This window comes from Abramis brama (genome assembly GCF_963993115.1).
Source record: "Abramis brama genome assembly, chromosome: 18".
Classification (NCBI taxonomy): Eukaryota; Metazoa; Chordata; class Actinopteri; order Cypriniformes; family Leuciscidae; genus Abramis; species Abramis brama.
In genome coordinates this window covers 8,194,763-8,209,888 of record NC_139980.1, presented here as the reverse complement: position 1 = coordinate 8,209,888, position 15,126 = coordinate 8,194,763, and the positions used below count along the sequence as shown (strand labels likewise).

The window sequence follows — 15,126 nt, the reverse complement described above, 5'->3', positions numbered from 1 at the left end:
ACAGACACAAGTGAGTCTCTCCATCGCTGGTGTGGTGGGCTGACTGCATCTCTATAAACGGCTGGAGGGTATTACTTTCAGCCCCCACTACAAACACTGGAATCCCCATGAACATGTGAGGATCTGGGGGACTTCAAGCCCTCGTTTACGTTGAACAGAAGTAATATGTTATCTGCAGAGAATATAGACACAGGGTGTGTATGACAGCACACACACAGGATGGTGTTTGTGGTTTGGAGACAGGATGGTGCGGGCAGTCTCGGCTTGATGACATCACAGAGGAAGAGGCAGACTGACAGAAGTATTATTTATTCTTCCTTCTCAAGTTTGTTGTTGTTGTTGTTGTTGTTGTTGTTGTTTTACCCTTAAAGCTAATAAACAATGTTATGTATAATTCTGCTCAGCCTATTTCTTTTGAGAAGTGAATATTCAGATGAAAAAGTCTTAAACTATGCTATAGGATGAGACTGTTAGCTTTGGGATGTATGGGACATCCTGAGAAAACTTTTACACCAACAAAATTTCTTTGAGTTTTCCACTGTTTATGGCTTCACGGCTCTACAATAGCTCATAAACATGTTTTGGATTATTTTCCGCTGCCTACAGAGTGGAAAGGTGCAATCATTAAAAACTTCCCTTAAGCTGCACAGCCTGAGATCAATACACCCACTCTTTCACCTGGTGCCGCACACAGCTTTGATACTAGTTTGTCAAACTGCTTTCTTTAAATGAGTGGGTGTTAAGCAAATCTAAATTTAGAAGAATAGAAATCAACAAACAAGAAAAGAAAAAATTGGTTCGCGTCACTTCGCAGCACCTTTTCAGGTTTACACAAATAATAGAACGAGTTACAATGAGACAACGGTAAAAACAAATATCCAGATCGTTGTGGAGTTTTCTTGACGCCATGTTGGCAGCCTGCGAGAGATTTTAAAGTGCCCATAATATGCTCATTCACAATATCATAATTCTTTTCATGAATTCTTCAACGTCGTGAAGTGAAAAAACTAAAGTATGCCTTCCACGTTTCTATTCTATAATTTTTTGTGATGCAATAAAACATATCGAATTGTGTGGACGTCATTCTTGGCCAAGTGGTCATACCAATCTTGCACTGATTATTCCTAGCCTATAATTCAATAAATCACCCTGTGGCAAGTATTAGCTATATTATTAGATCTTATTTTGTGGGTTTTAGTGAAAATGGCCAGATGGACCAGGGAGGATTTTGTTAAAATGACTAAATCTGGTCAATTGGTTTTGGATTGGAGAATGGAGGTCCCAAATTGGAGAATGGAGGTCCCATCCAGGTCTTTAGAAGCTGTTTTGAGGTGGTCCCACATTCAGGTGATTTTCATCCTTTTGTTTGCTTATTAATTGCTTAATAAATGCTTACTAGTCTTCCTTGAGCAATTAATAAGCAAACAGAAGGATGAAAATCACCTGAATGTGGGACCACCTCAAAACTTCTAAAGACCTGGATGGGACCTCCATTCTCCAATTTCAAGAAACAATTTATTAGTTTTATCTACTGGAAAAAACAACTTGCATTTGCCAAAGAACATAAGGATTGTAGTATGAAAGATTGTTCTGCAGTCCAACAAGCCAATATATAACCATCTAGATTGGATGGTGTCAGGTATGTTAGTAGGAGATGAATGGATTGTTTTAATACCAAAAGCATGCGTGGCGCCATTAAGCACGGCAGGGCAAACATAATGGTATTGGGGACGCATGTCTGCAGCAGGTGTAGGAAGGATCTACAAAGTTACTGGCACTTTGAAAACGAACCAATACTTGGGAATCGTGCTGAACACTATGTAGCCAAGTATGGAGGATCTGTTTGGAGATCAAATGTGCATTTTTTCCAACATGATCCCAAACGCACTGCGCAAACAACAAAGTTGTTCATGCTCAGCATTTTGAAGTCTTGAAGTGGCCTCCTCAATCCCCTGACCTTAAAGCCATTGGAAACCTTTGGGAAATTATAAACCTGAGATAAGTCATGCAGGTCTTCCAATGAAGCTCATCTTTGGGAAGAACTTCACCTTCAAGCTGTTCCAAACCTGTATGAACTGAACACAAAAGAAGATATTTTAAAGAATGTTGGTAACCAAACAGTTGATGGGACCCCATTGATTTCCATAGTATTTATTTTTCCAATGGGGGCCATCAACTGTCTGGTTACAGACATTCTTCAAAATATCTTCTTTTGTGTTCAGCAGAAGAAAGAATTCATACAAGTTTGGAACAACTTGAGGGTGACTAAATGATGACAGAATTTAAATTTTTGGGTGAACTATCCTTTAACACATGCACAACACATGCACTAAGTTGAGTGAGTCAATGCCATGGAAAATGGCTGCTGTAATCAAAAACAAGGGAGAACCAACAAAATATGAATAACTGTGAGCTGTAAAAACTGTAAACTGTAAAAACTGTGAGCTTTTTGTTTTTCTATGCCTTTTTTGCATAATACAATAAAACCCATATATTATAATATGCTGGAGTTAGTCTTTATGGCCAAATCATTTTGTGATTTTAATACCTTAAGCAAGTTCAGTGTATTCCTCTTCCCAACATAACGCACTCTTCATATTTTGATTTGGTTTAACCCTGAAGTGTCATTAAAGGCAAATATTGTGCAAATATCCCCTCCAGACATTACTTTTGGCCATTACTGTTGCTAAGACAGAGAAATAATGACAGGACTAAAAACGAAAAAATGTGGTGTTTCAGGCAAGTGTTGTTTTTTTGTTGACCTGTAACTCTATAGATCGTTTACATACACAAACAGCTACTGTTCATTACACACTAAAGGGAAGGTAAAAAGCTTAATAGGTGCCCTTTAACTCAGTGCCTAACTTGTGTTTCAGTTAGTTATGTCATAAACTCCTAAACCACATACCAATGCTAGGTTACACAGCAAAAATAATAGAGGTTTACAGTAAAGGACATCTCTCAACACTGACACTTCCTCCCAGAACAGGTAAAAATACCCCAACACTGCTGAGGAGGGGCAGGGTGTGTGTCTTTCTGTCTGACACTAGACAGGGTGTGTGTTAAAGCATCGTTGATAGTGTGGTCATAATAGACTCAGCAGAAAACGACTCTTTTGATGAAATGAGAACATTGAGAGTCATTTCAGAACTGGTTTCATCTACAAAGTTTCATCTTGCTATTTCTACCTCTCTCACACACACAAAAGCACAATCCTGGCAACTCTAGCAACTATTTTGCACAATACCGTTTGCAGAAAACCCACTTTTGTGTAAGCGCACATAGATTTATTTAAGTTTTTAACTGCTGTGGTTAATAAGATGGACAAAGAGGCAGTACAACGTGTCATATTAATGTGTCTATTAATTATCAACAGACTGCCACATCCTCATAAACACAAGCACTGTTCAGTAGATAGAAAAGGCTATATTAAAGGTTATATTACTTGCACTAGATTGGCTTTTAATGGTTTTTAAAACTGAAATGGTCTCCAAGTGTTGTTGAAATGTTGGGTTTTTGTAAAGGTTTATCGCTTCACTGGCTGAAAAGAGGCAGGCTTGAAGCAGTTAAGCTGTAGCTTCATACTGCTCTTAAACTTATTCAGTAGCTCCTCCAAGAGTCTGAGAATAGAGAGAGTGAGAAAGAGAGAAATTGAGAAAAGAGATATTAGAAAAGAGCCAAATGTACCCTCAAATAAACAAAATCATCACAAAATATATCTGTACTTTTCGTAAACTTAATAAATAATATATATATATATATATGTATGTATATATATATATATATATATATATATATATATATATATATACAGTGCAATGCATAAGTGAATACACCCATGCTAAAGTTGACTAAAAAGAGGAATAAAAAATCATATTTTGGAAATTGAACTTAATGCCTTAATTTAAAAAATTAGGAAAAATCCAACCTTTAAGGACACCAATTTTCTTTGTGAATGAATAATGTATCGTAAATAAATAAATGTTCTTCCTTAAAATACATGGTGCATAAGTGAGTACACCCCTATGTTAAATTCCCATAGAGGCAGGCAGATTTTTATTTTTAAGTATTTTTTTTAAAGATTTTTTAGGATACTATGCATCCTGATAAAGTTCCCTTGGCCTTTGGAATTAAAATAGCCCCACATCATCACATAGCCTTCACCATACCTAGAGATTGGCATGGGGTACTTTCCATAAGATCATCTCTCAATGCAAATCAAACTAGCTTTTAGGCTAACTGAAAAAAAATCATGCCAATCTCTAGGTATGGTGAAGGCTATGTGATGATGTGGGGCTATTTTAATTCCAAAGGCCAAGGGAACTTTATCAGGATGCATAGTATCCTAAATTTTTTTTTAAAAAAATACTTAAAAATAAAAATCTGCCTGCCTCTATGGGAATTTAACATAGGGGTGTACTCACTTATGCACCATGTATTTTAAGGAAGAACATTTATTTATTTACGATACATTATTCATTCACAAAGAAAATTGGTGTCCTTAAAGGTTGGATTTTTCCTAATTTTTTAAATTAAGGCATTAAGTTCAATTTCCAAAATATGATTTTTTATTCCTCTTTTTAGTCAACTTTAGCATGGGTGTATTCACTTATGCATTGCACTGTATATATATATATATATTATAATGCTGAAAATTCAGCTTTGCCATCAGAAGAATAAATTACATTAATATTTACAGCATAATAACATATTTAAATGGTATAATGTATAATAGTATAATGTATTTTGGATCAAATAAATACAGCCTTGGTGAGCATAAGACTTAAAACAAAAAAAATCTCACCAACCAGATTTTTAAAAAAAAAATTTTTTATATCCGGTTATCTTACAACTTGCATGACATTAATTCATAAACACACTTTAGTTGGAAAATGATGGCATATGATATAAAACATTATCAATCGGTTGATGACTTTCAACCCATTCAAATGAATGCCATCAAAAGTCATTCTTGCAATTTCGTATTTTCCCACTTTAAGTGCAGGTTGATCACTATAAAAAAGATAATGCTTTCCCACTAGTTCTAAAAGTTTCACAATTTGAATTGAATTATATTATCAGGACTTGCTCAGTGATTTATGATTTACACCAAAAGCCCAATTTATACTTGTGTGGCGCCGTAGCTACGTCGTAGTCTGTGTGTAGGACGCGTAGCATACGGCGTACCCTGACGTAATTCAATTCTAAGCGGACTGCAAGTGCTGTGATTGGTCTGCTAGAACCCCTTCCTCGGGTTTCACAAACTGAACAAGGTCACTTGCACATGTGGCATGACATTTAATTGGTGAGCTTAGTGCTAATTATCATCATCTCTGATGACCTGTAGTTAACATTTACTTGTCAGTGTAAGGCACAATGTAATTGTGATTTGAGATTTAACTCACTTTTTGTCGGCTCCACCCTGTAGCTGTGGTAGCGCTTCCAATGCCTGTTTAAAACTAGAGCTGAGACACAGAAAAGAACATCACACACTCACAAGGAAACAAATGATCATACTTTTTGGTTTAGCCAAAGTTATGCTTTTCTGTTTCTTATTTTTCATTAGTGTAAGCTAGCTTTTGTATTGAGACATGAATCAATGTTGAACATGTTTATGTCTTACCGACTCTCTGATGTGAGGTACGGCTCTATGGCGTCTAGCAACGCACAGATTTCCAGACGTGCCTGGAGAGAGAATTATTAATGAAAAAAAAATATGATGGTGCAGATTTCAATAGCTTAAAGGGATAGTTCACCTCAAGAATAACCTGTAGTAATTTCTTTCTTCTGCTGAACACAAAATAAGATATTTGAAAGAATATGGGTAAACAAACAGTTGATGGCTCCATTGACTTCCATACTATGAAAAAAAAAAAATACTATGGAAGTCAGTAGGGCCCATCAACTGTTTGGTTACCGAGGGGGTAACCAAGCAGTTGAAGATCCTCATCAGATGATTCATTCATTCTTCAAAATATCTTCTTTTGCGAAGAAAGAAATTCTTAAAGGTTTGGAACAACATATCAAATTTTCACAGACTATCCCTTTAAGATCACATGCTAACTGCTCTGAAAAGTGTATGTGAGGAGTGAGCTGTACCTGCAGTGCACCGTTTTTACTAAAGGAGGACACACACTGCATCAGACGACTCATTTCTTCTGCTACAGCTTCAATGATCTTTGATAAAACACGGGTAACCAGCTCCTTGGAAATCGTGAAAACCTGATAGAGCAAGGAACAAAGAATCTTTGAGAACATCAACTTTTAACAACATATGTTTTAAAGCTGAATAAAAATATTGCATATATGGCAGGGGAAATGTCAGCTTTGCCATCAATAAATTAAATAAATCTTACTGACCCCAAACTTTTGAACTGTAGTTTATATTTACAGCTGACTGTGCATTCAGTCATGAATTTTTTCACCAAGCTTGTCGCTTTGAATTCTGGGATTGTCTTAACCACAAAGACAATGTGATGCTGCCTTAGAATTTGGCAGGTAACTTATAAGGCAACAATGTTGTGCCTACTTTTTAGAATTGAAAGTGTACCTATAAAGCCTGTTAACCTATTAAATACAGAAACGTGATATTCTCAAGGTGTAAGATGTCTAACGAGGAATCTTTTGAAGCAGAGATAAGCTGAAGGTTTGTGCATCTCACCTCAGCGTGAACAGAGATAATGCTGACCAAAGCCTCCTTCAAATAACTCCTCACACCTGAGTCAGAAACAAAGAGAATGAGAAAAAGTAGATATAAATGAGTAATGTTCTTGCTATTTAAGGTTTAAATGGGGTGAGGAATCATCTGAAATGTAGAAGGTTGAAGAAGTATGATATGGTTTTGCCTAGTTGTCACGTCTTTCATCCTACAATTAAGTTGCTCAGAGAAAAAACTGTCAGGCATGGCTTGCATCATGAATATTGGTTACATTATAGGAATATTAATGAACTGATCTGCTCTAAGGCAGGCATTGGTCAATGAGTTCACACAGTGGGAGTACCATTTACCACCTCTTTAACATATCCCAAATTGTTTGGAGAAAGTGCAGCTGTCAGTCACCGCGCCGGTGTGGATACTGTCATTCGGAATGACAGATTTTACTTTTTAGAAGTATGACCAAGATAAGAATTTTCACCGGAAAATGTCATCTGAACAAGTAAGTAACATCCACTTTTGTTCTGACCAACTAAGGGAAAAAAAGCATTGCAGTAAATCGCGCTGATTAAATCTAACGATCGCTTATCATATCACGTCAAACCGTGCAAATTATACTTTGTTCATGTTAACAACATCAGCATCGCGTGACTACATTTAATGCCCTTCTGATATTATCCTTGTTTTCACATGAGCTGTCTCACGTTGCAGTCTCTTTTTTTCTGTAGCCACTCCGAAGTCCGAACGAAGTCTTTTGCATTTTACAACGGGTGAATCTCTAGTTGTCACTGGTGATTGTCGTTTGAACCTTTCTGGACTTTCCACCAGTACCACTGTAATTAAAAACATTATTACAAGCTTACCGTTTTGAATCGAGCTAAGGCAAGCAGATAGTTTTGTATAGTTTTGTATTTTGCTCAAAAATTTATTTTTAACCCAAAAAAGATACGGACTGCAGCTTTAACGTGTACTACAATTTGGTTTTTGTGTATTTTGGAGCTAAAGATGATGATTTTCCTAATTGACTTGTAACTAAACAGGAGCAGTGGCAAAGGAAAGTTAATTGGTTTTACACAGTTCTACTTATAATGTTTCAGAAGCAGCAGGAAGTGTCCTTGCAAGTACACAAATGATTCACATAAGCAATAGCATTTAGTCAAGTATGCACCACACAGACCTAATCATACTAAATATACACAGACTGCCACGACTGAAACTGTGACACAAAAGCAATGACAGCAGACTGAAACTGCAGATTCAAGAGTGTTTTTGGATCCTTCCAGAACCATCTCCATGGTGATGGTCTTTCAACATTCAAGCAGACAACATTTTCTGGAAACATCCACCGAGTGTTGTCAATATGCACATGGCATGATTCAGGTGTGTGATACCTGTAGGTAGCAGGCAGTCCTTCCAGTCAAAGTATCCGGCGTAGATGCCAGGTTCCAGCGAGCCGACAATAGGATCAGATTTTTTCTCTATGTATGTCTCAAACAGATATTCGTCCAGCTGTCTCAATGCCTCTATGCTGACCTGAAGATTATAGGCATGCATTCAGTTTAATCACAAACCACTGATGTCTTTCACAGATCATGTAACATTTTATCCTGCAACACAGAAGTGCATGTGACCTTAAGAAACCATTAACATCACATATAATCACTGCTCATCACACACTACTTGCAGAATGAGTAGAGACCACTCATGCTTGTCCATCATTCTGATGCGCGTTTAACTTTAGGGAAGTACTCAAAAACCAAAATGGAAAGCACCATCTTAAAAGGGGACAAATCTCTGGGATCTTAGTAAAACACCAGAGATGGACATCTGCCAAGATAGATGAGAGTCAATGTTCTCTGAGAAGTTGTCTAAATGTTGTTAGACTTTCATATAAGATGAAAAAGCCTTGTTCATGTAAATCTCCTGCAGTAATGTTATAGCGTTGTGCATGGTTGCCAGAATGTTACTACTTGGTGTTTTAAGTGTGTTGCTATGCAGTTGTTAAGGTGTGCTTAGAAAAAAAGGTTCAATGGAGTTCTATATAGCACCCTAGTGTTCTTGACTCAATGATTAAGAACGCTTTAAGCCAAAGATGTTATATTTCAGGAGAAATGTCTTAAATGATTGCATAATACTTTCATGTTTAACAGGTTATTTACATTTTTTCTAGTGATGATGTTTAGATGTTTTTTCTAGTGAGTATGTTTAGAAGCAGGTTAAGTCATAAAATGTTATCAAAATATAAAAAGAATTAAAACAAAATTAATTAAAACTAAAACTGTAAAATGACCCCAAAAAGTTTCTATATATAAGAGCCTGACAGAACCCCTTTTTATGATATTCTGATCCCAAGATATGGCTTGAATGCCTTCATTGCTGGTTTCTAGTAGGCCAAACACAGCATATTCAACTGTATCAGTCAGATCACTTTCTGCAATCCCATTGGTAGTCGCTGGATTGCTTTACAGTTAGGGGTTCGTTCAAATCCTTTATCCTAATGAGCAACATTATTAGTGACGCAGTTCTTAATCATCCTGGAAACTATGAGGCATGATCAATAATCAATACTTATTTCTCATCTGTGTTTAGAGAAATAGGTAAGTCACTTTGTGATCATAAAGCTCTCCTTTGAGTTATCAGGTTCTTGCTCAGAATTTTCTCTACATTTCACCTTTCAGAGAGATCTGATTTCTCATCACACTAAATTTATCTACATATTCGCTTTAAAACCCAACACACTCATTCACTATGATCTGCATTTACTGGAAAGGCCAACCATAACCTTTTCGCAAGAGCTTTCACGCTCTCCCTACAGGGCACAAAAGCCACCTCGAGTGAGTGTGCTCTAATGCTATCATGAAAAACCCTTGAGCTTCTCCACAATCTGTGTGAGTCACTCTCACTTCAGTAAAAGAAAACATAAACGACCAAACTTAGAATCGCACCTGTTATCGCTTAGAAAAAAGAAAATGCCAACTGTGGGGACTGGAGTAAGAGGGGAAAAAGGAAGTGTGCATGTGTCTTTGTACCCTGATGATCTTCTCTGCAGTGGTGAAGCCGCTCTTCTCCAGGTGCTCAGCCAGATTGAGAAACGTGTGTCTCTCCAGATACTGACAGTTACTGAGGATGATGAGGAGACGTTGCTCCTGCATGGGTCAGAACACACACAGCAACTGATTCGGTTAACATGAACACACACACACACATATATATATATATATATATATATATAGAGAGAGAGAGAGAGAGAGATATTTTGGGGTATTTTTCTTGAAAAACTAATTATATGTATTATAGATATGATGGGTATTATTATGCCTTTATTTAAACTCTGGTGAACCATGAACCAGTCTGTGAAAGAAAGAGAGAGTAAAATAGAGAAAAAGAGAGATAGAGGGGAAACCTGCAGCTCTTCCACTGCAGGCTAGGGGAAACCCCATGTGAGCGGCAGCGGCTCTGTTCTCTCTGAAGAGAAAGCTGCTGTTTTTCACAACACATGACTCCTGTGCGTGATGCTCGAATGTTTGCTGTGTTGCAGATGGAAACTGTGACAAAGACATCCATAACGGAACACAGGATGTTTTCTCAGGAAAAGGGTTCTTCAGAACTAAGAAATAACAAGAAAATACAGTGGCCACAAAAAGTATTTTGGAAAAAAAGTGCATGATTTTTTTTTGTGCATTATATGACAAAATATTAAACAGAATGGCATTTAATTTAAATATAAAACAAATATTATAAGCAAAATGCCATGTTTCAAATGACAAACAAATATAATATATAGTTCAGAATTTATGCAAAAAAAGAAAAGAAAGTATTTTTACACTTTCTGGTTGTCAAATATTAATGTGGTTGGCCTGCTAGGAAAATGAAAAACCACTAAAAATTACCTTCAGACCACCTTCACTTTGCAGATGCCACTTTGGTTTAATATTTTGCATATATGGTAAAGTCATTCAGTCCTTTTAAATACCTGACTTCAGTATCAAGATACATTATGGGGTCACTGTAAACTCTATTTATGTGGTTTAAACTTTACTCAAGGAAATGTGTGCAAACATATACCTAAAGCATTACTGAATAAGCACAAATAAGATGGATTTAATGGAGGGAGGAAGCACTTCAAGGTTACATGAGGTCTCTGAATATCTTCAATCGATTAGATGCTGTTTCGTTTTGAAAATTTAAACACATGGCCCCATTACCAGGTTTCTCTCTCTCTCTCTCTTTCTCTCAATCTTTTCATCTACCAGGCTTTCAGTAAAACCCTAACACTCTGTGGTTCTGATACTACACATCAACACAGTGTTATTTGGCTTTCAGTCAGGGCCTCTGTGACTAATCGCTTAAAACAAGCTGAACATTTCAGAGCAGAGTGAAGGAGGCTGTTATCTCCACTAACTTCCTATTCTCTGTATTCAAATATCCTGTCGTATACAGTGACATCCACCTCTGCAGTTTACTTTACCATGAATAAAATACCACATTTTGGACTACATGCGGTGCTAATCAGTTCACTCATACTGTGTTTGAGTTATTTAGCCTTTTTTGACATGTGAAAGTGGATTGACGACTAAAAAAAAGTGAAGAGTACTCGACGCAAGCCAGATTTAAACCAGTCAAACCAGCTTGATGTGCTAACTGTGCCACAGCTTAGACATTTTTATTTATTTTATATTAATATATGAATAATGAAATTAATTATATGTATCTTTAGCACACAGTAATATGCATTAGTACTCTGAAGAGAGAGAAAGACAAGATGGAACATGGAGAAAGGTGGAAATCAGGAGGAGAGGTGAAGAACATCCTTACTGGTTTTGAACTAAAGTCTTCTTTGATGCTTCCAAAAAGATCAGGTGAAGCCAAGTCCACAGACAAACTGAAAGAGAAAGACTTTGACTGTCCACTCCCACTGTAAAATGAAACATTCAGCTTAAACATTACATATACGGGTCAGTGACATGACACTCATCCACCAAATCAAAGTCAGAATGGCCTACCCAACATAAAAGAAGCCATTTAATTGTCAAATAACAAGAACGTTTTTTTCTACATAATTGTTACTCCACTTGACATTTTTCGAGTTATTAAATGAATTTTAGTTTTTTTTAATATTTTTATATTTAAAGAGACAATAAAACTCACTGAGAGGTGTCGATGTCTCCATCAGTCTTGATGCTGAGCTGCTCGAGACATTTAATAAAGACCTAAACCGAGTAGAGACATAAAAATACTTTTCAAACAGCAGGAATTATATTTACAAATCCCAACGAAACAACAGATACCAACACACAATACCTTCATGATAGAAACACACTGTTCGCAAGCTTTGTCTTGAACCACATCCAGATTTAAGATCTAAAGTCGAAGAGAGAGACACACATGGATTGATTAATCTCTGTATAATCTGCAGTGGAAAGGCTGGGGATGAGTATTGTGTGAGGGTTTGTACATTGATCTCTCCAGGTTTACACTCCATGGGCTCCTTCAGAGACTGCAGCATCTGAACCATACACTGCTCAAACTGGGCCGGCTGAAACACACACACCGTTTATCCGCAAGTTTTCAATCTGCAAGTTATTAGAATGAAATAAACTAGAATGGAATATAATAAATAAAAGCATAAAAGATGTACCAGTGACGTAATTCCCTCATTGTCCACCACCCAGTCTTCTTTTTTTGCAAGTCTCTTTACATCTAAACAACACAAAGTTTAGTTACATTAAACCAATAAAAAATAATAAAAAATAAAACTTACTTCTCTAGCTTTCTCAACATTAATGTTGAGAGAATTGCTTTAACTGAAAAATCTAGCCTTCTGAAAAAGACGCAGAGACTGAGCCTTGAGATTTGAAATTATCTGAATAATTTTTTGGCTACTAAAATGAGTTATACTGCTCCAGATGTTGACTAAGTGAACAAAACTTTAATTCACTAGAGCCGTTTTATTAAAACTATTTTTTTTTTAAACTACTGGGCTGTTTATTCTGAACATGAATGCAAATCCATTTAGTTGAGAGCTCCATAGCTCCCTCTACTGTTACAATTCCACATTAGTGACAGACGCTTATCTACAAGGCCAATTACAAGAAAAGGTTATTTCCCGTTTGTGTCAGCTCTAAAACTCTACTGACAGTCTTGTTGATGAATCAAAAAAAATTCAGTGAATTTTGAGCAGATATTCTGCAGAATTCACATTTGCATTTGTTTGCCTGAACTGAAACGGAGACGTTTCCTAAAAGCTCAGTGAATGTAGTTTTACCCTCTTCAGTGTGCTGTAGTGTGGTCAGCAGGCAGTGCACACGGAGGTCCTGCAGTAAATCCTGAATCACCTGAAGCAGGTCATTGGGAATCTCCAGAGCTGACAGAGCCTCATGACTCAACCTGAGAGACAGAGAGAGAGCATCAAATGAGCTTTATATGAAAATACAAGGAGAGGATGGTCAAATATCATTCCCACAAAGGATACACCATAATTTCAGCTTTTTCGAATGGAAAAACAGGCTAAAAATGCCAACAGAAACAGTTATTTTAACATCCAATAACAGAATCTGTGAAATGGAAAATAACTGCATGTACAATAATTCTGGTTTAACTGAATTATTCTCTAGTTAAACCTACAATTTTTCATTTTGTCGCATCACTTATTCCTACATCCCTACAACAAATTCACACATGTACCTGACGGTATGAATGACCTGCGTGAGCCAGCATCCACTGAGAGGGGTTTTGGTGTCCCAGCCGCCATACTGCCTCAGCTGCAGCTCTGTAAGAGAGGAGGGTAACAGAGCTCCTCGAACTAACTGCACCAGACGACGGGTCACCTCCTCAATCATGCCCTACACGCAATCAAATGTGCCAATCAAACACATTATACAGTGAAAATAACCCTTGCCTTCACACATAGGTCGTCTCAAAGAGTGATGCAACAAATTACATTTTTTACACAAACAACGAAGCCGAAATTCAAATTTAGTTTAACCGAAAACCAGAACTGAAACTGAAAATAAAGTTTCTAATTATCACTTAATTAAATGTATTTATTATCAAAACTCAAACAAAAACTAAGTTGTATATAACGATTTGAATTGCACATCCAAATAGCTTTTTGAAATATAAACTATATATATATATAAATATAAACATTTAAATGGTGGGTGTAAAAAACTTGTTTTCATGACAGATTTATTCAAACAAACATTAAATAATGAAGACAACAGGTTAAGTAAAAATAAAATGAATATGTAATATAGTGCACATGCTGTATTTAGCATAATGCTCCTCTAGATTTTTTTTTTTAAGCTGTCTAACAAGCTATGGACACTGAATGGCTTTCCTGCCATAAATGTAACATCACGAGTCATTGTTTACAAGCTGTTTTATTGATGTCTGTCAACGGGTGAAACACTGTTTGAGCGATTACATGTGACGTGATACATTTACTGATGTTTATTCATGTTTATTTCATGCTACAACTAAGACCTTGGTTCATCAAAATTAAATTCGATTAAAAAACGAAAAATCAATATTGTCAAGCTAGCTCTAGCATCCACACAGCTGACAGTTTAGCTGTTGTAGCTTACCCACGCTGTGTGAAGGAAATGGACACTGACAGAGTCAAAACGTGTCTTTGGAGCAGCGCTAATGAAACATCACTGTTTCAGTCTATGATTTCAGACTAAATTTTGGAGCATCACTAGTCTCAGACCTCAGTGACTCATGCTCACACTTTCAATCTCCAGATTATAAGCACAAAAACATTCCAGCTGCTTTACTAACCTTAAAGTCATTCTGTCTTTGCCGAGCGTTCTTCTTTAACTTCTCCACCTGACCGGACTTCTCTCCAGTCTGTCCAAGACAACGCAGTCAACAAGTCTGAGTTACACTAGCCTTTATTTCTAACACTCTGAAGGTATATTTGTGTGTGTGTGTATAACTACCTCACTAAACAGGCTGCCGTTGACGTAAGAGATCCAGAGTTTCCAGAAGTTGGGCAGCTGGCTGATGACCACGTCTGAGAGTTTCTCCACGAACCTCACCTGCTGAGGGCTCTTATAGTGCCACGCTGAGAAAATACGTATGATATACTGTTACAAAGACAGCAGCATTCTGCTTATGAAATGATGATGGCTGACAATGAGATTTCTGTGAGTTTCACAACTCGTCCAAACTAGGCTCAGTTTCAAACACATGATTTGAAATTCTACACAAAGTGACCAAATCAGCAAATAAGAACATTTTCTGTCACTGTATATAAAGGAAATACACTACGTTCAAACGTTTTTGGCTAGCAAGATTTTTTAACTAAGTATAGTATACTTACCAAGGCTGCATTTATTTGATCAAAAATACAGCAAAAAACAATTATATTGTGAAATATTACAATTTAAAATAAATGTTTGCTATTTGAACATATTATAAAAAATGTCTTTTATTCCATGGATAGCAAAGCTGAATTTTCAGAAGCC

General features: G+C 36.6%; 1 protein-coding gene across 4 annotated transcripts in view; it reads right to left on the bottom strand.

The window, feature by feature from the left end:
* Positions 1-2,728: 2,728 nt before the first annotated feature.
* The window catches only part of exoc2 (exocyst complex component 2), a 28,720-nt gene continuing 16,322 nt past the window's right edge, over positions 2,729-15,126 (bottom strand). For 2 of the 4 annotated variants that reach the window (XM_084091436.1, XM_084091437.1), the window contains exons 13-28: positions 14,599-14,723; positions 14,438-14,506; positions 13,340-13,497; positions 12,921-13,042; positions 12,294-12,355; positions 12,111-12,191; positions 11,957-12,016; positions 11,804-11,865; positions 11,471-11,570; positions 9,685-9,801; positions 8,047-8,188; positions 6,662-6,717; positions 6,100-6,222; positions 5,624-5,685; positions 5,406-5,465; positions 2,729-3,620 (exon numbers count right to left, since the gene is read on the bottom strand). In XM_084091436.1, coding sequence (XP_083947562.1) covers positions 3,527-3,620; positions 5,406-5,465; positions 5,624-5,685; positions 6,100-6,222; positions 6,662-6,717; positions 8,047-8,188; positions 9,685-9,801; positions 11,471-11,570; positions 11,804-11,865; positions 11,957-12,016; positions 12,111-12,191; positions 12,294-12,355; positions 12,921-13,042; positions 13,340-13,497; positions 14,438-14,506; positions 14,599-14,723 — 1,493 coding nt within the window. In that variant the 3' untranslated portion in view covers positions 2,729-3,526. The remainder of the gene's footprint in view (positions 3,621-5,405; positions 5,466-5,623; positions 5,686-6,099; positions 6,223-6,661; positions 6,718-8,046; positions 8,189-9,684; positions 9,802-11,470; positions 11,571-11,803; positions 11,866-11,956; positions 12,017-12,110; positions 12,192-12,293; positions 12,356-12,920; positions 13,043-13,339; positions 13,498-14,437; positions 14,507-14,598; positions 14,724-15,126) is intronic. The other 2 variants (XM_084091438.1, XM_084091439.1) reach the window with 1 other exon arrangement.